Here is a 19,445-nt window from a genome sequence, read left to right on the forward strand (position 1 = left end):
TGTTTTTTTTTTTTTTTTTTGTTTTTTTTTTTTTTTTTTTTTTGGTTTGAACCCCAGCCACCGCTGTACCAGATCCCAATCGGTAGATGGCCAAAGTGGAAGGAGATTGGGAGGTATTATTATCAGACTCAGCAGATTCAAGCCGTCGATGCCTACCTGTACCTGTGCACTCTTTTCGCGTATTCTTGGCTGGACCCAGGCAGAAATCGAGGTTCTGTTGTGCACAGGTACGGAATGAGCTCAGAGATTCATTCTTCACTCCATCTGTATGTCCTTATCTCATTTTGTGTATGGGAAAAAGCCTTCAGCTGGAGTCCTGGCGCTTGTGATTGTCGCTCTGTTTCCATTCATCTTTTTTCCCCTTACAAGTCTACAAAAATGGTGTTACGAATTCGTCGATATTTTACCGCGTCGGCGATGTTACTCCCTCTTTGATAACCAAATGATTTCAAATATCACAATTGCGACGCGACGACCATATCAACGGCCTACCAGGACTTAGTCCATCTCGGACATCCAGATGCACAAGAGACCATTCATTCCTCTTGCATAGACCGAGATGATATAGTTCCTTCCACCGGGCGACAATAATACCCCTATCCAGCTGCCCTAGACAAAGGTTCTTTCTTGGCCTGAGTCAGCAAAATAATGGCCCATTTACTTACTGCTGGCCGGCTAGATAGGTAGGTATTTAATCCATACGATAGATCAGAACTCACTTTCAAGGCCAGTCACCTCTGAGGCACTGGCACTGTGGGACCAGTGTGCAAGTTCCTCTTGTTGCATGTGTATAGCATATCCGTTTCTCTTAAAAGACAATAATCCATGCTGTCACGGCTCTAATAGTATGCAGAGGGAATAAGGAAAGGGACAACAGGTAGTTAAGTAGGACAAACATGATGTGATGGGACTGGACTGCCTACTAGAGCTTGATAGGATCGGATTATGGATCTGGAGGGGGGCAGAGCTATTTTTGGCGGTCTCACGGGCCAATCATTCAGTGGATATCCCTCGTGCAAGTCGGAGACAAGAATAGGTTTTACTAAAGATTGTTTCTTGTAACTACTCTGCTCCGCTCTGCATGTTCCTCGATTTTATTACACTTACCTAGCTAGGAGCTATTATTCTGAACACTATTAATAAATCATCTGCTTTTGACCATCTGAAGCATCTCGTCTCAAAAAGGTTCATGAGACTGTACGGTAGAAATTTGAAATTCGAAATCAGTCGGTTCGCATGTATGTATATACAGTACCGCATGTAGACTTCCGTTCTTGCAAACAGAGTAGCGCATCCAACACACACAGACGCAGCATTCGGCAATAACGGCCATTGTGAAAGACCTGGTCGATGCGAGCTTGGTGTAAAACGATCGCCTTGTTCGGTGGAGCCGGTGTGTATGACGATGTGTGACCCGCATGCAGATGGCGTCGTTAGTGCGAGGCGGGTGCAGACCGTCTGTGGTTCTGTGGCTCGGGCTCTGTGCTGCTTGCAGGGATGAAGAATTATGTACCTTATCCATCTCCCACCTCGCTCACATACATACCAGGGATGATACACCATGCACGCAAAAAAGCTGGCAGAGCAGACTACCATTTTCGGCATCGCGACCGACGGCTACTCTTGGCGGTTTATCCAAATAGATAACGACACTTGCGTAAGATAATCAATCCTTTTTCATTTAAGGACATTTGGAAAAAAAAAGCTAAGCTAATCTATTTATTTATTTAGTATTCCTCATGCGCATTCCACTGGGAGATGGGTAAGCAGACTGAGATAATCTCATTGATCCATAAGATCATCGAACACGCGGCTTGGCTTGGTCGGCCTCACGCCCACCATAGCTGCCATCACTCGAGTAGGTGATGGACGCGGGAGGAATGGAACCCATTTGGTCAAGGCACTAGCCGTCGGCCCAATTAAGTAAGGACTCTGTGGTACGTCAAGATACCCTCAGAACAAGGTGGACTTCAAGCTTGAGTTTTAGCCTTGCCACTTGCTATATTTTGATCTAGGCTGGCTTTGTCTAGTGTCTGTGACTTATCATAGTGTCCGGGTACCCTCCAATGGCTTCAAAGCCATGTGGTTGTAGAATAACAATTCGCCAAGGCAGGCTGTACGTGCTGTACAACGGTGCGAGTAGGTAGGTACTTAATTAATAGCAATGAAAGTTGGGATACATTCTGATAGTTTATATTAAAATTCTAAAGGTACAAAATGATAATTCCAGCCTTCAACCACCTTTCGAGAGAAAATAAAATATCTATCTAAAGCCCAATCTAAATCCCACGTTCAGGGTGACAGTTCAGTCGCAAAGAAACTGGGCCAGCTGTAAGCGCGTGGCACTCTCCCGCCGTGAGGTCGCTGGATGGCAGGAGGATCGCCTCGGATTCGGGTAGACCGTGGCAGTCTTCTGACGAGAATGCCGAGATGCTGTGGCAGCGGTGTTCGCCCTCGTCATGAGCGTGGCCGTGGATGGAGTAGAAGTCCCCTGGCGGCCAGTGGAATTCGACGCGCTGGCACTCGTTCGCCTTCAGCTTAACGGGCTTCGAGTCCTCCCAGTCCTGGGGCAGGCCGAGGGATGGGCAGGTCTCGTAGAACCGCAGCCACGCTGCGACGTAGTGCTCGTGGTGCTCGTGCTCATGCTTGTGATGGTCGGGGTGCTCGGGGACGTGAATCTCGTGGTAGTTGTGGACACCGTGGTCATCGACTGAGTTGTGGTCGTGGACGCCCTGGCCGTAGACGGCAGGGAAGAGGAGGGATGCCGCGGCGAGGAGCTGGAGCTGAAGTCAGTCTCTCTCTCTCTCTCTCTCTCCCTCTCTGTTCTGTCTTTCAGCAGTGAACTCACCTTGGAGAAATGCATTTTTCCTGCAATAAACTGAAAGCTTATGAAATTGTACAGTGTATCTCTTCAGAAGACAGATATTATCTAACTGTGAAGATAGGTAGACAGAAAGTCTCCAGCAGAAGCTTTGCTTAAATAGATCCGTGTTCAGGATCCTTCAGCATACCTGGATGTGCAGCTTTTGTTCCATTGACAGCCATCGTTATGTATTGAAGAAGACTCCTGGTTCGATGCAGATCTTCTCGAGCTCTGTCGCCCATTCATTGGGCGTTTGCAAGGTCGTTCAGCCAGCTGTGGTCCATCTAGGAAACATGTAGATGCAAGGGCTGCTCTTTGATAGACATTCCAACACGACGCGTGGGTTCTGGGAGCTTAACAACCTTCGATTCAGCGAGTGCATTCGCTCTTGAAGAGACCTTTCTGTCATCATGGTGAGGAGTAGCTGGATGCTAGGAAGCTCTTATGTTCTCATGTGCTGCAGGCGCTCTGCTTGAACGTTAGACGGGTATTCTCGGGTTAGAGGGTCAGATCATGCCCGTACAAGTACTACAAGGTTCCATTTTGGAACCAGATGTTCTTCAGAATATCATGTTAATTCTGTATCACAAAGAGCTGCTTCGACGTTGATGAGTTCGGCAATGAATTCTTTGAGAATGTTGAGGATCCGACGGCTTAGTGTCGTTGTCATCAAACATCATGTCTATCAATGATAGAATCGTGTGCATGCAAAGCTGTTCCCTGACAGAATATATCTCCAGATTGTCTTGCGTCGTAGGAGTTGTGGTTATTCGCAATGTGAAGACGGTGCACACAAGGACGCGCGCCTCGGCGTTTCTATCTCCCGTCGGCTCCCTGCAGATGAACCTTGCGCATCTTTCCATCTCTCTCACTTCGAACTTCAAAGACTATGTCTACCAGCAGACAGCCGTGATGGTCTTCAACCACCTGGAGGACTCTGTTTCGATTCGCGCCCGGTGCGTTGCACTGCTGGACTACGCTATGTGGTTGGCCGGCGTTAGCGCTGACTACGAAGATAAAGATGCTGATTTGCCCACCTAGGGAACGCTATGCACGGCCGACGGTCTATCGATGCACGGATGATGTGCAAGCAGGGCGACTGGCCTCGTCCCAGATGTGATAGACCGGGGTGTTCTGCTCTAGCGCCCACGAGCACTGTCCAGTCATCGTGCTGGAGAGCTGTTTCTCGCTCGAAACGATCGCAGAAATTGCCTCTGATCCCGCTCGTCCTCCAGAGCCCAGAGTGTGCTGCCTCCAATCAGCTCGTCGATGCAGCTTCTTTGTGCCATCTTGCCGCTGTCCAGCATGTGGTCCGGCGGCAACAGCTGCATCTGTGATTTGAGCATGCTCGCGTTGTGTCGTCCCCCCCTCCATGAGGGCCGGAGTAGCGCCCGACATTGATATTCGAGGCCGTCGAGCCGGCTGCAGACCGATGTCGTCTGCTGCCTTTTCTTCGTTGTCTTCTCCTCTCGCGACCGTTGTCTGCTTTGTTTGTATGCCTTTTGTCCTTGAGCTGCGCAGGTTTCGCGGGAGTACACAGGTCAAGATCAGACGAGGTACGGTATACAGAAAAGCATTGCCCGCTCAGCTAAGACCCTGTGTAATGCGCTCGCCTTCCAAGCCTCCACGCTGACGTTTTCCCTTCAGATCCCATAGAAAATTAGCTGTTAAAGTTTTGCAGCTTACGTCTCTTCTGATATTCAGTGGATGTATGTCATCTCCTGCTACCCTGTTGAGAAGTGCAACTCTGAACTGAACGTCATCCAGCGTACTCTGTTCTGTCCTGACGATAGGACTGCCGCGTCCTGTCCTTGGATTCAACCAGGTATATTTTGCATCTCTGCAAAATACTACCATTACAGCAGTTGAGAGCTGGTTCTCTCATCTGCGATCCTAAACCATAACTAAAGCGCACAATTCATATCGACGAGTACGGATCAATGTCAACCATCCGCGAAAACAGCAGTCCCCAGACCTACGAAGCCGTTATCCCAGTTGATATAGTTGGCAGCCAGCACAGAGCGATGGCAAACCTGTCTCAACCGCCTGCGGCGCCTGGGGCGCGCAGCTCGTCCGAATCGTCATCGGGAGCCTCGCTGAAGAGCCCACGCACTGCTCGGTTCGCCGAAGCGACCTCTGTCCACTCCCCTATCGGGCAGACCGAGAGCGGGCATTCACCGTTTGCAGACCCTCCAGTGCAGACACAGACGCAGCATCATGTGTCGGACGTGGGCTTCGGATATTTTGCCGACAACGACGCCTCGAGGCATGCAACGCACCCCGTGGCACCGGCAACGCCGCTGAAGAGTGCCCTAAAGACCCCAGGGACCCCGGGACGGACACTGAACCCGCTCAGCCCGACATTCCGGGAGGAGTACATTCTGGAGAAGCACGAGAAAGCCACCGAAAAGGAGAACGAGAAGGATCTGGTGAGCAAGAATCGAGACAAACAAGCAAGAAGCCATACTGATGTTCCATCCAGAGAGTCAAAACCCGCGTCCGAATAGCCAAGGTGCTCCTGCGCTGCGTCAACTTCAGCTGCAGTCTGATCGTGCTCGCGCTCATAGCCACGACGTTCTCCATCTTCAACGCTACCAAGCACCTCCCTCCGCGAAACAACCTGCCCCCATGGGCGGTCGGTACGAATCCGTGGCCGCAGATCCTGCTGCTGGTCCTGTCCTGCGTTTCCCTCGTCACCTGCTTGATTGTGTTCTACGGCTACTGGAGGGGAGGCCACAGACGTGCAGAGAAGGTCGCGGTCTACTACACCGTCTTCTCCGTCTGCTTCTTTGCCTTCAGCGTCGTCATGTGGGTTGTGGGAGCTGCGCTCTTCCAGAACAGCAAGGCGTCAGGCAACGGCCAGGACCTCTGGGGCTGGTCCTGCAAGGACAATCTGCGGCGGCAGCTGTTCGAGGATGATGTCGCATATGCGCTCATATGCCGGTTGCAGGTAGGTTTGCCGTGCCCATTCCTGTTCTCTCTGTTTCTAACAGACCTAGGACTGGTCGCTGGTGTGCGCCATTATCGAGATCGTCATCGACGTCATTGTCATCCTCATCTACGCGGTCGTCTTCTACCGCTTCTACACCAAGCAGCGACTGCGCAAGTCCATGGACCTGCGCGACAAGGCGCGGTCCGACCTGTATCTCGCACAGCTCCGCACTCAGTCTGCTCCCAATACTCCTGGGTTCCCCCGCACTCCCAAGTCGCCCTACGTGTCGACGACGCAGGTCCAGGACATCTACTCAGCTGCTGAGAATGGCGAGCACTACCCGACGCAGTACGCGACGCCCAAGTCGCCAACCAGTGCTCCTGAGCCGTTCCAGCTGCAGCCGCCTCCAATTCGCATACAGCATGCAACCCCCAAGCCAGTGCAGGAGGGATTCGATACGCCCGCGCCCGCCCCAGCACCAGCACCAGCACCGGCGCAGAACATTAGCAACCACGTCGGAGCCGCTCCGGGCGAGAGGACGTACGAGTCCGTTCCCATTCCCGCCGCCTACTCAAGCCCGATGGCCAGTCCCAGCTTCCCCCCGCAACCTCAGCTGTCCATGGTCCATGCGATGCCAGGCACAGCATACACGACGGAAGGAAGAGTCCAATCTCCACCGACCAGCCCGGGATACGCTCCACAGCGATAAACAGCATCCACAGGAGTTAAATCCCCGCCGAAAACATGTACAAGATTGAATCAAAATGAAACCAAAAAGGAAAAAGAAAAATGACACATAGGACTCTCTCTCATACCCTCCTCCGTTTCGTGGACATATGCTATGTAGATTGATTTCCCCTTTATTTAACGCACTTTGCGAGCGAGCGGGCGATTGGCGTTTTCGTTTTCCTTTCAAATAAGGTTGAATTCTCGGGTTAATAAGTATTGCGGGAAGGTCTTGCGTTGTTCGGTTATTAATACTCACTGACGATATCCCTGGCTTAAATTTCGTTTGTTGAATTTTTTATGTTTATCGATTTATATTAGGTATCTACCTATCTATATCTACTCTACTGTTATGGTTCTACCTAACCAGTCCCACCCACCAAAATGTTCAAAATGTTCTTATGGTTAGAGAGTTTGGAAGGGTGGATGGATGGAACCCGACCTCGTGCATATGATCTGGGAACTTTCTCTGTATCGTATCGCAAGTACCAAAGACTGTACGTCATCAAATTGAATTGAATTGAATTGAATGGAATCGTTTCCATCCGTATATTCTTTCCTTCTTCTCTTTCCTCAGATGGTGTAGCTGCTGGCCTAGGTAGGGAAGCGACGCAAGTTGATCTCAGAAGTCTAGTCTAGGGCATCGAAGATTTGGTTTTATTCCCCCGATCTCCGCAGAAGACACAAGGTAAAAAAGAATAAATGAATAAAATAAAATAAATAAATGCTAAAGTCCGATCCGAGGCAAGATAAGATCTCATCCGCCCACCCTCCGTGCCAGACGGACATGATAACATCCATCCATCCATCCATTCCGTCATCCGGTTGAAATACACCAGAAAAAAAATCCAGTGACCAAGCAAAGACAAACTAGGTAGACTCCATCAACTCCGCTGAAAGCATTAAACCATGACATGACGTGACATCTATCATCCTGTCCAAAGAAAGGTTTTCACATTCTATGTACATATTTAACTGCCAAGGCCATCGGATCAGGCAGCGCCCTCCTCGATGACAGCGCCCACGTCCTTGGACACGAAGATCTCCTCGTGCGCACCCTCCGCCTCGCTGAACGGGTCGCCGCCCTGCAAAACGAGGCCCTTCTCGTTTGCCAGGTGCAGCAGACAGATGAAGCCATATGACGTGCTGATGTCCCGCAACGCCTGCTCCGGGTACACCGACTTTAGGCTGTTCATGATGGTCGTGAAGCGCAGGCGGCGGTCGTTGGGGTCGCTGGGCGGGGTGCTCTTCGGAGGGCGGTTCGCCGGCGTCGGCGTCGGCGGGGTCTCGTCTTCGGGCTCCGGGGGCGGAGCGGTGACGGCGGCCGCCTCGGAGGCGGAGTTCCAGTCGGCGGACTCGACCAGCCGCTGGTCCATGCCCTTCCACATCTCCTCCTTCAGCCGTCGCACGTCGACCTTCTTGGCGACCCGGGCGTACGCGACGTAGTCTGGACGCACCCTGCGTCCCGCATGGGTCACCAGCTGCGTTCCGAACCCGCCGGCTCCGGCCTGGAGCGCCGTGCCGGGCGTCGCGCCCACCGTGTTGAGCAGCGCCGTGAGCCCGGACGCGCCGCCCGCGTCGCCGGCAGACGTCACCTGGTGAGCGTCACCATCACCAGCCGGTGAGAACATCTCGCGGGCATCCGCAAATGGCATGTTGTCGTCGTCGTCGTCCATGGGCAGACCGTGGGGGAAGGCCAGGCCGTCGTCGTCGAAGAAGTTGGCATCGTACTGGCCAGCGGGAGCAGCATCCTCCGCGGCGGTCGTGTCGTTCTCCCGCTTGTGGTTCGCCCAGAAGGCCTCGTCCATCTCTCCGGGGCCCGGGTTCTGGTTCTGCGGCCGGTACGTGCTAACCCGTCGGCCGCCGAGGAATTTCTTCGAGCCCATGCGGGCCTTGGGCTTGAGGAAGAGACGCAGCAGCTGCCGCGAGTTGAAATGCTTGTCGTCTGGGAGGAGGTTGCGGCCCTTGGTCTTCCACTGCGTCTTGGGCAACGAGATGGTCGAGTTCGAGCTGGCCTGCGTGTAGATCAGCTCAGCAACAGCGGGATCCAGGGGCGCCGCGAAGTTGATCTCAAAGGGCTCCTTTTCCTTCCGCTGCTTGGGTGCTGCGTTCGTGGAGCTCGCAGCAGCGTTCTCCTTGATCCTGCGGATCCGCCAGTGCTCGGGACCAGCCCAGTTCTTTTGCAGCGCGTTATCAAAGTAGCTGAGGATGTTCTCGTGTTCTCTGTTAGCCGGCTGGTGCGAGAGCGAAATAGCATAGGCATCTTGATTGTTGAACTCGCTATCACCCTCGTTGTTGCCATCGCCGTCCTGGTCGACACGGTGGACTTTGAGCATCGGCTCCAGCGCCGCGTCTCGAGCCCAGGCCTCACCACCCTCACCGAAGCCGGCATCTCCACCGAGATCGAATCCCGTGAGACTGGCATCGTCATCGAAGCCGACCGCGTTGTCGTCGTCGAGCATGATGCCCGAGGCCTCCCCGATTCCGCCGCCCTGTTCATTCGATTTGTCATTCCGCCAGTCCTCAGGTGCTTTCAGGAAGGGAAGATCCAGCGATCCGCTGGGATCTCCCAGGTCGAAGTTCTTTAGCGAAGGACAGATGTCCTGCTCTTCGAGTCGGTCCAGGTCCGGGAAGAACTTGCTGGCCAGCGGAGCCAGGTCGATCTCCATGTCCTCTTCGGGCGCGTCTTCCGGTTCCTGCCTGGGAGGAGGGGACGGGGAGCCTGGTTCCGCCGTCTCCCCCCGGCCGCTCTCTTTTCGCTTCGCCTCTGCATCTGCTGCCGCATCCGCTGTGTCATCGCTGCTGTCGAACACAATGCGGCCTTGTCCGTCAATGGACAGATGGTTCAGAAGCAAGCCTTTTGCACCTCCCTCGTCAAAGTCTGCTGATGCCTTTTTGAATAGTGGGTCCACGGCAAACTCGAGCTCGAACTTTTTCAGCTGTAATGATGCGAACGACGGTGCTAGAGTGGCTTCGTGTGACCGCTGCGTCTGTATAGGATCAGCCTCAGAACGGTGACCTGTGACAACCGGTCTGGCTTACCTTCTTTCTGGTCTTCCTCCTGACGCCGTCCTCACCCTCCTCCTCTTCCTCGTCGCCATCCTCACCATGCTCCTCGGTCTCCTGCGAGTTTCTGTCGCGGCTGTCGGCCAGACCGCTCAGCAGCTTTCCGGTTTCGGTAGCGACACTGTCGACTCTGCTTGTGTAGATCTTGACACAGCCGTCCAACGTGCAACTGGCCTTCTGAAAGTTGACTCCGTCTCCCTCTCGGAGCAGGGACATGTCGTGGAAGTAGTCGATGAGCGCAAAGTTCCAGGAGTTGTTCGCGTTGATCTTGTTGTCCGTTGCCATCTTCATCCATTCTTCGAAATTGGCCAGGATGGGCACCCTTTTCATGGGCGTCACTGCTCTCCCTCGTCGGCCATCGACATCGCTCTCGCGGCCCCGCGCACTGGAGCCATGGGGTGTAGAAGGGCTGCCTGCGCGGTCGTAGCTGGCCCTCGACCGTCTGGGGGGCATAGGCGTCTTGACGGCGGCCTTGATCTGGTTCATCTGGCGGTCATGCAGCGCCTGCCGGGACTGCATGCGCGCCGCCTTCTCTCCCATGTCATCGTTGAGGGGGATCCTGAAGCAACAGATCAGTAAACGTCTTTCCCTGTGTCTCACGCCAAAGGCGCACATCATCCCGCACATACTTGATGGGAGAGTTCTTGTGCGGCGTCGTGGCGCCGGTGGAACGGCGGCTGGCCACGCGAGGCATTGTGGATGGAATTGCGCCGTAGATTCAGAAAAGATAGAGAGGTAATCTAGCAAATACTCATGCTGCCGCCGTGCGATGTGGGATAAAGCGTAAGCGCAGCGACAACACTCTGGGTCTGGCCGCTTCGCTTGTCTCGACAACACGAGCGCTGTCAACAAAACATACGCCGCGCCGCAGCGACCATGTGCGCAGCGCTAGCCCGATACGGCAGGAACCTCAGCTTCCAAGGTTGAAGCATCTCATTGTCCATCTCTCTCATCTCTACTTCTCATCATCATCGTCTTTTCTTCTTTCTCTTCCTCTTCATATTATCTAGTATTATCTTACATTTTCTTGGGGCAGTCGTCTCTGCATGTCTCCCGTCTCAGGCCGTCAGTCGGTCTTGACGAGGTCGACTCCACAAGTGACCACTCAGATTAGTTACACAAGACAAGAGCCTTAATAATCATCCCTCCGCCTCAGGAGCCAGGCCCGCTTCCGCCTAGCACCGCCACATTCTCCGCGTTGACATCAGACCGCTGGGCGAGCTGACCTCCCTTGTGGCTGTTGCTGTCGTGTGCAGCTCCCCACCATGGCCTAAGACGACAACTCGAATTGATCCTGCAATTCCTCGCGGTCGTTCCGGATTCTACCGGGCGCTGAGTTTTCTTTCTCTCTTCCACCCCATGATGCCTTCGTCATGCGTAGGCTAGAGACAGACGTATCCTGCGGGCCCGTCATGCCGCGCAAGGGACGCTACGCCGTTCGGCCGTTCCACCTGACCATCTTGGTCTTCACAGTCATTGTCGCGGCGAGCTGGCTGCTGGGACCGTTTGAAGATGGCCCGATTGCGAGGTCGAGTCCTCTAGGTAGGAGACAATGGGATGGAGTGGATGCGTTGAAACGCATGCCCGAGGTAAAGGCACCAGTGACTCCAAGATAGAGCTGGAGACTAATCAAGGGCAATGATTCTTCAGTGTCATCTCGTCCACAAGGCCAAGGATCAATGCGTCTTCATCCGCAACAATTGCCCCGACCATGAGGACGGGCTCTTCTCCTACCTGCAGTTCTACTACTGCAAGCTCGCCGGTGCCAAACCGGTCGCCTTTGTCATTCTCATCCTGTGGCTGTCCATGCTGTTCAGCACCATTGGAATCGCGGCCAGTGACTTCCTCTGCATCAATCTGAGCACCCTCGCCAGCATCCTCGGGATGAGCGAGAGCTTGACCGGTGTGACGTTCCTCGCGTTCGGAAATGGCAGCCCCGATGTCTTCTCCACCTTCGCAGCCATGAAGTCGAACAGCGGCAGTCTGGCCGTCGGAGAGCTGATTGGGGCCGCCAGCTTCATCACATCCGTCGTCGCGGGGTCGATGGCGCTGGTACGGCCGTTCCGCGTGGCGCGGCGGAGCTTCGTCCGCGACGTAGGCTACTTCGTGGTCGCCATAGGTTTTAGCATGTTAGTCCTTGCGGACGGAAAGCTGCACGCGTGGGAGTGCGCTGCGATGGCCGCACTGTACCTCTTCTATGTCGCGATGGTCGTGACGTGGCACTGGTATCTGGGGCGGCAGCGGAGGATGCGTGAGAGGGACATGGCGGCGCGGACGCATTTCCATATTCCGGAGAACCAGGAGCTAGATATACAGCAGCCGGCGGAGGACGACGATCCCGGGGTGGCAGGGGAGACGAGGAGCCTTCTTCACGGCCCGTCGAGGGACGATTTCGACGCCCTCGAGCGATCGGACTTTCCAGTCTGGAAGGAGGACCAGGAGGACGACGAGACTCGAGACCGATATCTGGCTGAAATCCGCGACAACATGCACGTCAGCCGGCCGGTGCCCACGAGACGACGGAACACACTGAACCCGATACGACCGAGTCTGGTGGGTGCGCTCGAGTTCCAGTCTGTCCTGTCGTCCCTGAAGAAGTCCAGGAACATCCACCACATGCCCATCAACCTCCGCAGCTACTCTGATGACCCGAGTCTCCCCCCTCAACGGCAGCACGACAACCGTTCGACCTTCTCGAACCCGCAGACCAGGACGTCCGCGGCCCACTTGTCTCCTGGTCGTGAATCCGCGTCTACTCGAACCCGGGCGGTGTCGGCCAACGACGCAGCAGGACTACGGCTGGATACCAGCATCCTGAATCGCGGTCGTCAGCAGCCGATCAACCTCACCGTCACTACGCCTCCAAGAGAACCCCACGAGGGTGCCGGCCGGGAGACCGGCCCCGAGCCCGAATTCCCCCAGATCGACCAATCGGCTATGCTGACGGTCTCTCCAACTTCGTCCGGATATCCTTCATGCAGTCACAGCCCGGTCGCAGAAGCACGAGTCCCTTCGCCTGACCACCTCGCACCACCTAGGCTGCAACTGCGGACTCCCGAGTATCAGAAGGACCCGCCGGTGCCACGGCTTTCCCCAGGAGGTGTGTCTCCGCGAGGCACGGTGCACCTTCCCCATATCTCTGTCAGCCATGACCACGACCCGCAGAGTCCTGCGACAAGCCCGTTTCCGCCGTTGTCAGATGGCACCGCGTCGATCTCATCGAGACCCTCCAGCGTTCGCCAGGATGTTTCCCCGGATTTGCGACATCTACATGGTGATCTGATAGACGGATACGACCTCGAGGCCAAGCCGCTGAAGTGGTGGCCGTATCAGATCCTCCCGGCCCCTCAGCTGCTGATATCGACGTTGTTCCCGACTCTGTTCAACTGGAAGGCCAAGACTCTGTGGGAGAAGCTACTGGGAATTATCGCAGCCCCCAGCGTGTTTCTCCTGACAGTTACCCTTCCGGTTGTAGAACCGTCGCAGGGCGACTCGGTATCTGATCCCGATCCTGCGCTGCTACCTCCGGTGCATGATGGAGATCATCCCCCACCGCGCATCCAATTGCCGGAAGACAGCCCTCGGCTCAGACCGCAGAGCCGCGATTCCGCCGTGGACGGCCAGGAGGATGCAACATCTAAACATGCGTCCTTTAGACCGCGCTGGGACTCAGAGGTGCCTGCCGCTCAACCCCCGTCTGACCGGTCCACCTCGCAAAAGGAGTGGAATCGATGGCTTGTCTCTGTGCAGCTGTTCACGGCTCCATTGTTCGTCACCGTCATCGGATGGACGAACGTGGACTCGGAGCTGAAAGCCCGCAATCTCGTGCTGCCGGTGCTGTGCTCTCTCCTCTTCTCTCTGGTCTGCCTCACCGGCCTCATGATCAGCATGAGACACCGGGATCCGTCGCAGCCACCAAAGGAGTCCCGGCCTCTTCTCGCTCTGCTCGGGTTTGTCGTCGCAATTGCCTGGATCGCAACGATCGCAACCGAGGTCGTCAGTCTACTCAAGACTCTCGGGGTCATCCTGAACATCAGCGACTCGCTGCTCGGGCTGACCGTCTTCGCGGTCGGAAACTCGCTGGGCGACCTCGTGGCCGATATCACCGTTGCCCGTCTGGGGTATCCCGTCATGGCGCTTAGCGCATGCTTCGGCGGCCCGATGCTGAACATCCTGCTCGGGATCGGAGTCGGTGGACTGTACATGACGCTGCAGTCGAGACCATCCGTGACGACCATGCTCGTCCCGTACGAGATCACCATCTCAAAGACCCTCATCATCAGCAGCGTGACGCTGCTAGTCACGCTCGTGGGGCTGCTGATCATCGTCCCGCTGAACAGGTGGAGAATGGACCGGAAGATCGGCTGGGGGCTTGTCGCGCTCTGGAGCGTGAGCACCTTGGGAAATGTCATCGCCGAGCTTACCACGTAATTATCACTCTTCAGTACTACTCTTCAGTACGATATGCATCTTGCCCTTCCCTCTTCTCCTTCACGATTAGAATGCGTCGATCGCATTAGACCTAAGTCATAGTCATCTATATCCCGCGCTTGGATCATTTTTGGTTGGTTTAATTTGTTATGAAGCCTGCTGCATGATCGTTTTTTGGTGTAGATAGCATGCATTACTGCTGTTGTTGAGACATAGCATGTTCGTCTGCTTTTTTCCCCTCATTTGCATAACCGGTCTAGTCTAAACTGACAGGTTCTGGCATTGATCTACATATCTCTATTTATCTATGCATTTATCATCTATCTACCACCTACCTATCGGTCTATTTGAATGAATGGAAATTTTTGAATTTATGAACCACCAGCTACGAAGGATGATAACGACTGACTTATAATCAGAACAGAACGACTCTATTAAACTCAATAGAAGTTATAAAAATATATAAAGTGATATAAGATGGGATATGGCTTATATATCCTACAGCTAAAGCTATAAGAAGCAAACTCACACAGACGACAGAAGTTGACAGGTACAGAGTTTTGTCCCGCCGTCTGGTCGGTCAGTCTCTTTCTTGGTATTGAGATCTGGCCCCTCCGGCTGTCTGTAACGTAAAGATTCCACAGCTATCAAGTACAAGATATCAAACTAGCTACATTTGATCCAAGTAATGTCAACATGCGGCCCGCTCAATCCAAGACACGGCCCGCGACAGCGCTCGCGCTCCGGTCCTTGGTCTCTACCTTCCTCAGGGTCTTGCCGGCTTGGATAGAGCTGAGCAGCGCGCTGCGGTCGGGCAATCCTCCGCCTGGCGGCCCACTTGGAGCGGAAGGAGGAGGTGGAGGCGGAGGCATTCCACCTGCTGCAGGGGCCGGAGGGGGAGGAGGTGGTGGTGGGGGTGGTGGAGGTACTGCTCCAGACTCGCCGTTGGACTCCGCTGGCGGGGCTGGAGGTGGTGGGGGTGGAGGAGGAGCGACTGGACTCTCCTGAACCGGGGTAGGCGACTTCGAAGGAGGCTTGTCGTCCATAGCACTCAGGGGCCGAGGGGGACCCATGGTGCCGAACAGAATACTGGCAAGCTGCTTCGCACTACCTCCGCCCGCGCGGTCGTCGTCGGAGTCGGAGTCGTTGTCGGACTCGGCGACGGACCAGTCGTCGTCGTCTTCCGGACGGGCACGGGACTTGCGCTCGAGCGGCCCGGGCACCGGGAATGGAGACCGGGTACCTTCCTGCTGTTGTTGCTGCTGCTGCTGCTGCTGTGCAAGACGATGGAACGGATTCGTCGAATGCATCTCGGTCTTGGGCGAGGTGACCGTCGTCTGCGGGACCGCCGGGGGAGACGCGGCCGTCTGGTCTGCAGATTGGCTGAGCTTCCGGAAGTAGGGGTTCTTGGACTCTCCCGTCCGGCTGCTGGCGGGTGAGCTGACGGCCGGGCTGGCCTGCTTCTCCTGTTCCTGCGGGACAGCCGGCGCGGGGGTTGCAGGAGCCTCCGGCACAGGGGCGGACGGAGGGGGAGGCGGAGGAGGCGGAGAGGCCACGGTGGTCGGCAGCACCTGGCTCTGCGTCGGGGTGCTGTCCTGGGGAGTGATATTGACCGGGCCCTCGTCGTCGGACGAGCTCTCCTCTCCAAGACCCTCCAGTTCGAGCTGGAGCTGGCGCTCCCGCTCTTTGGCTGCTTCGAGTTCGGCGCGCTGGGCAGCGAGTTTGGCTTCGTTCTCTTTCGCCTCGCGCGCCGCGGCCTCTTTGCGACGCTTCTCCTCCTGCTTCTTGATCTTACCCTGTCTGACCTGCTCCTCGAGCGCCCGCAGACGGGCTTCCTGTGCCTCTTTCTCTCTCTGGAATTCCTCTTCCTGCCGTTTGGCCTCGTCCCTATTTTCGTTAGAACACCCGGAATATAGAGGGTTGAACTTGAACTTACTCTAGACGCTCTGTTTCGGCCTCTTGAGCCTCCTGCTCTTGTCTGAGGGCCTGTTCTCTGGCCTCCTGCTCGGCCTGGGCCGCCTTTGCCGCTTCCTCAGCCTTCCTAGCTTCGGCCTGGCCTGCGCTGTCTGTTCTGCCCTTGCGTGATGGCGGCGCCGGTGGCGGAGGCTTCTTCGCTGCCGGCTTAGGGGGTGGAGACTTTTCGCCCCGTTCGCTAGCCAGGCGGCGCTGTCTCTCCTCTTCACGCTTGGCATCCTCCTCTTCGGCTCGCCTCAATCGCTCCTCGCGCTCCCTCTTCTCTCGTTCCTGGCGCTGAAGCAGAGTCTCTCCGGAGTCGAATTGAGGCTTGAGACCAGCGGCTGCCATGCGTTCGGCGATACGCTTCTGAGCGCGTTCCTTGGCAGATGCCACGCGCTCTTCATGGGTAAGCCCTGTCAGCGAGCTCGAAGAGGATGCTGACACGGGAGATGGCCGGGCTGCAGTCGTGCCGTTGGCTGGGGAGTCATATCTAGGCTGCTCCCTGGAGGAAGGTCTCGTTTGTCTGTAGTTGTTAGAATCCATTCAAGTAAAGTATGGTATCACAGTATCAAAGAGGGAAGGTAAAGGAACAAAAGAACAAGAAAGGCTAAACATACTCTCTCTCACGCTCTTCCTTGCGGACTTTAGCAGTCCTACTGCTGCGCTGCAGGTCGTAGATAAAGTCCCTGATCGTGTCTTCGACACCCAAGGCATCCTCCCAACGACGTCTCTCGTGCTCGCGGGTCGAGTTCTCGCTTTCCCCCTTCAGGCTGTCCTCGAGGCTGCGCGAGAACTCCTTGACGCTGTCCTCCACATCCCGTGTCATAGCCTCGTTGCGCTCTCGCTCTGCCTTGATCTTGGCATTCTCCTCCTCGAGGCGACGTGCCGCTGCGGAGCCATCATCATCCTCCGTGGCGGGCACCGGCCTTCCAGCCAGCTCGGCCGCGCGAGCTTGCATCCTGGCGCGGGCACGAGCCTTGATGCGGTCTGCCTCAGTGATCGCACCGCCAGGGCCGGTACCGACGATATTCGCAGCGCTGCCCGGGTGCTCCCTGGCATCCTTCAGGCGGAACAGCTCAAGCTTGGCTTCTGCGATGGCGCGTTCCACTTTGCGCACATCCGAGGCAATTTGGGGAATCTGATCCTGGTACGTCTGGAGCTGCCGGCGCAGGGACCGCCGCTCGGCGCCGGAATCGAGATGGCGGAAGGCCGCCTTGGGATCCGTGTCGATATCATCCTGCACCCGTCGGATGCGGTCCATGAGGCTCTCTGCCTCCCTGCGATCCCGCCTGTCAAGTTCTTCGTCTTCCTCCGCCCGGTTCTGGTCCTTGAAGTCGACCGCATCCAGCATGACCTTCGTCTCGCGGATCTTCTTCTTCAGCTGATCGACGGACAACTCATCTTCCGTTGAGACCTGTGACGAAGTGGCGGGGGAAGGCGTTCGGCCACCATTTCCAACGCGACGGCGAGCAGCCGATCTGTAACCGACGGCCTCATCATCGTTCTTGAACACAGTAGCATCTTTCCGGCCAAAGCCGGGAGACGTAGCACCGCTGCCGCGGAAAGAGTGATCCTTGAGGTAGCTGACGCCGGTCTTTTGCGGCTGCAGGAAGGCGCCCGATGTCTTTCGCTGCTCCGCGTCCTGCGAGAGGAGAGACTTGACGGTGCCAATGGAGTCGTTGAAGTTCCTCGTAGACGGCGGGATAAGCTCCGGGGGCAGACGGTTCGGCACGGGATAGCCATTCAACTTTCTGTAGATCAGATGCATAGCCACCGCAAACTCATCCATGTTGAGCCTGCCCCTGTTGTGGGGGTCGGCCAGGGTCCAGATGCGCTCCAGGTCCTTGCGGTCCAGACCACTCTGGCCCATGATCTCGATGGCAGTGTCACCCCCGATGTAGCCCTTTCCGAGGCCATCCCATGCGCGGAAGAGCTGGTCATAGATCTTCTTCTCATCCTTGGTGACCGCCCATGGGATGGTCGCGTTGCCAGACAGCCCAGCAGTGGTGAAGCCGCCTTCACGGCCAGGCTGGGGCATCAGCTGCTGTTTCAGAGCTTCAATACCAGGTAGGCCGGTTGAGGGGGTGTTGACGAAACCCCACTGGCCCGGCACACCGGTGGGCTGCGCGGTCAGCGGAGCGGGCCCCGTCTGGGCGGGCGACAGGTTCGACCCCATGCCGGTGGGCATGGGTGGCATTGGAGGACGCGGGCCGCTGTAACCTGTCGCCTGGGGGTTGTTCATAAAGCCCGTCGGCTGAGGCTGCAGATGCTGCTGGTTCTGACCAGAGAAGCCGGTTGGCTGCGGCTGCAGAGTCTGGGTCTGGCCAGGGAATCCAGTCTGTTGAGGCTGGAAGCCAGTCGCCTGGTTGTAGAACCCAGTTGGCTGGGCCGTGAGCTGCGAAAGCAGCTGCGAGTTCGACGGCTGCTGAGGCTGTGGCTGCTGGATGGGAGCGTCGAAGTTGGGGACGTTGGTCTTGGGCGGCTGATCATCGGGGACCCCAAAAGATATAATATCAACCATACTCGACACTTCATTCTTTATGCGCTCGGGGAGGGTGTCTGGGAGCTCCCTGTTTGTCAATTTCAGATTGCAAAGGTACATTGCCAGGGCGAACTCCGGGAAGAAGAGCTGCCCCGACTTGGTGGTATCGGACAACACCCTGTGACTGTTAGAAGGGCCATCCCGGCAGCTCGACATCGAACCCTAGCTTACCATATCTTTGACAGGTCGCTGCCGGGAAGCTTGGAACGCAGCAGAAGGTCTCTAGCTTTCTCTCCTGTAGACAAAATCAGCTACCCCTCCTTTACCCCTTTTTGCCCACGGACCACTTATACTAACCGCTCATTGTCTTGCCGTCACCCACGGCGGACTTGAAGAGCTGCTCAAACTTGGCCTGATCCTGCGCAGTGATGAATGACAGACGGATGTTCGGGATCTTGGAGCCGGAGGAGGACTTGGGCGGCGGCTGGGGTGCAGCATCCTGGAACGACTGCGCTATCTGCGACGAGGTCTTGGGAACAGGAGCCGGAGGCGCACCGGTCGTCGCAGGGAACTGCTGCTGCGAAAGCTGCAGAGTCGGCTGCTGCAGCGTTGGTTGCGGCGGGGGCTGGCTCTGAGTGGGATATCCGGTGAACTGGGGCTGCTGAGGGGGAGCTTGGAAGCTCTGCTGAGGTGGTGCAGAAGCTCCAGGGTAACCGGTGAACTGAGGCTGCAGCTGACCACCTGGAAAGCCCGTCGGCTGGGGCTGAAGCTGCCCGCCGCCGAAACCAGTCGGTTGGGGCACAAAGCCCGTCGGTTGCTGCTGTTGCTGCTGACCCTGAGGGAACTGGGAGTAAACCGGCTGCTGTCCGAACGGCGAGGATCCGGGGCGGGCGCTGTTGGCGCCGCCCAGGAAGGAGTTCGATGAAGAGTACATTACAAAACAGACACTAGCATAAAGAAAGAACCCAAAAAGAAGGAAAACGAGATGG

At 56.1% G+C, this 19,445-nt stretch overlaps 7 protein-coding genes across 7 annotated transcripts; 3 read left to right on the plus strand and 4 right to left on the minus strand.

The window, feature by feature from the left end:
• Nucleotides 1-2,279: 2,279 nt before the first annotated feature.
• On the minus strand, nt 2,280-2,863 carry VTN00DRAFT_5905 (uncharacterized protein; the record flags this gene model as incomplete). Its single annotated transcript, XM_069432487.1, has 2 exons — nt 2,280-2,777; nt 2,849-2,863. The coding sequence occupies 2 exons, from the start codon at nt 2,861-2,863 to the stop codon at nt 2,280-2,282; spliced, it is 513 nt and encodes a 170-aa protein (XP_069288342.1).
• Nucleotides 2,864-3,541: 678 nt separating this feature from the next.
• Nucleotides 3,542-3,904, plus strand: VTN00DRAFT_5906 (uncharacterized protein; the record flags this gene model as incomplete). The annotated part of the gene is made up of 1 exon (XM_069432488.1): nt 3,542-3,904. The coding sequence occupies one exon, from the start codon at nt 3,542-3,544 to the stop codon at nt 3,902-3,904; it is 363 nt and encodes a 120-aa protein (XP_069288343.1).
• Nucleotides 3,905-3,928: 24 nt separating this feature from the next.
• On the minus strand, nt 3,929-4,261 carry VTN00DRAFT_5907 (uncharacterized protein; the record flags this gene model as incomplete). The annotated part of the gene is made up of 1 exon (XM_069432489.1): nt 3,929-4,261. The coding sequence occupies one exon, from the start codon at nt 4,259-4,261 to the stop codon at nt 3,929-3,931; it is 333 nt and encodes a 110-aa protein (XP_069288344.1).
• Nucleotides 4,262-4,803: 542 nt separating this feature from the next.
• On the plus strand, nt 4,804-6,504 carry VTN00DRAFT_5908 (uncharacterized protein; the record flags this gene model as incomplete). The annotated part of the gene is made up of 3 exons (XM_069432490.1): nt 4,804-5,292; nt 5,346-5,813; nt 5,863-6,504. 3 exons carry the CDS (start codon nt 4,804-4,806, stop codon nt 6,502-6,504), a joined length of 1,599 nt encoding a protein of 532 aa, XP_069288345.1.
• A 1,009-nt stretch (nt 6,505-7,513) lies between these two features.
• VTN00DRAFT_5909 (uncharacterized protein) lies at nt 7,514-10,281 on the minus strand (the record flags this gene model as incomplete). Its single annotated transcript, XM_069432491.1, has 3 exons — nt 7,514-9,511; nt 9,564-10,146; nt 10,217-10,281. 3 exons carry the CDS (start codon nt 10,279-10,281, stop codon nt 7,514-7,516), a joined length of 2,646 nt encoding a protein of 881 aa, XP_069288346.1.
• A 718-nt stretch (nt 10,282-10,999) lies between these two features.
• On the plus strand, nt 11,000-14,018 carry VTN00DRAFT_5910 (uncharacterized protein; the record flags this gene model as incomplete). Its single annotated transcript, XM_069432493.1, has 2 exons — nt 11,000-11,176; nt 11,238-14,018. 2 exons carry the CDS (start codon nt 11,000-11,002, stop codon nt 14,016-14,018), a joined length of 2,958 nt encoding a protein of 985 aa, XP_069288347.1.
• Nucleotides 14,019-14,725: 707 nt separating this feature from the next.
• VTN00DRAFT_5911 (uncharacterized protein) lies at nt 14,726-19,390 on the minus strand (the record flags this gene model as incomplete). The annotated part of the gene is made up of 5 exons (XM_069432494.1): nt 14,726-15,905; nt 15,955-16,497; nt 16,592-18,634; nt 18,688-18,751; nt 18,814-19,390. The coding sequence occupies 5 exons, from the start codon at nt 19,388-19,390 to the stop codon at nt 14,726-14,728; spliced, it is 4,407 nt and encodes a 1,468-aa protein (XP_069288348.1).
• Nucleotides 19,391-19,445: the final 55 nt, after the last annotated feature.

The sequence above is a fragment of the Thermoascus crustaceus genome (genome assembly GCF_041956765.1).
Source record: "Thermoascus crustaceus strain CBS 181.67 unplaced genomic scaffold VTN00scaffold_3, whole genome shotgun sequence".
Taxonomy (NCBI): domain Eukaryota; kingdom Fungi; phylum Ascomycota; class Eurotiomycetes; order Eurotiales; family Thermoascaceae; genus Thermoascus; species Thermoascus crustaceus.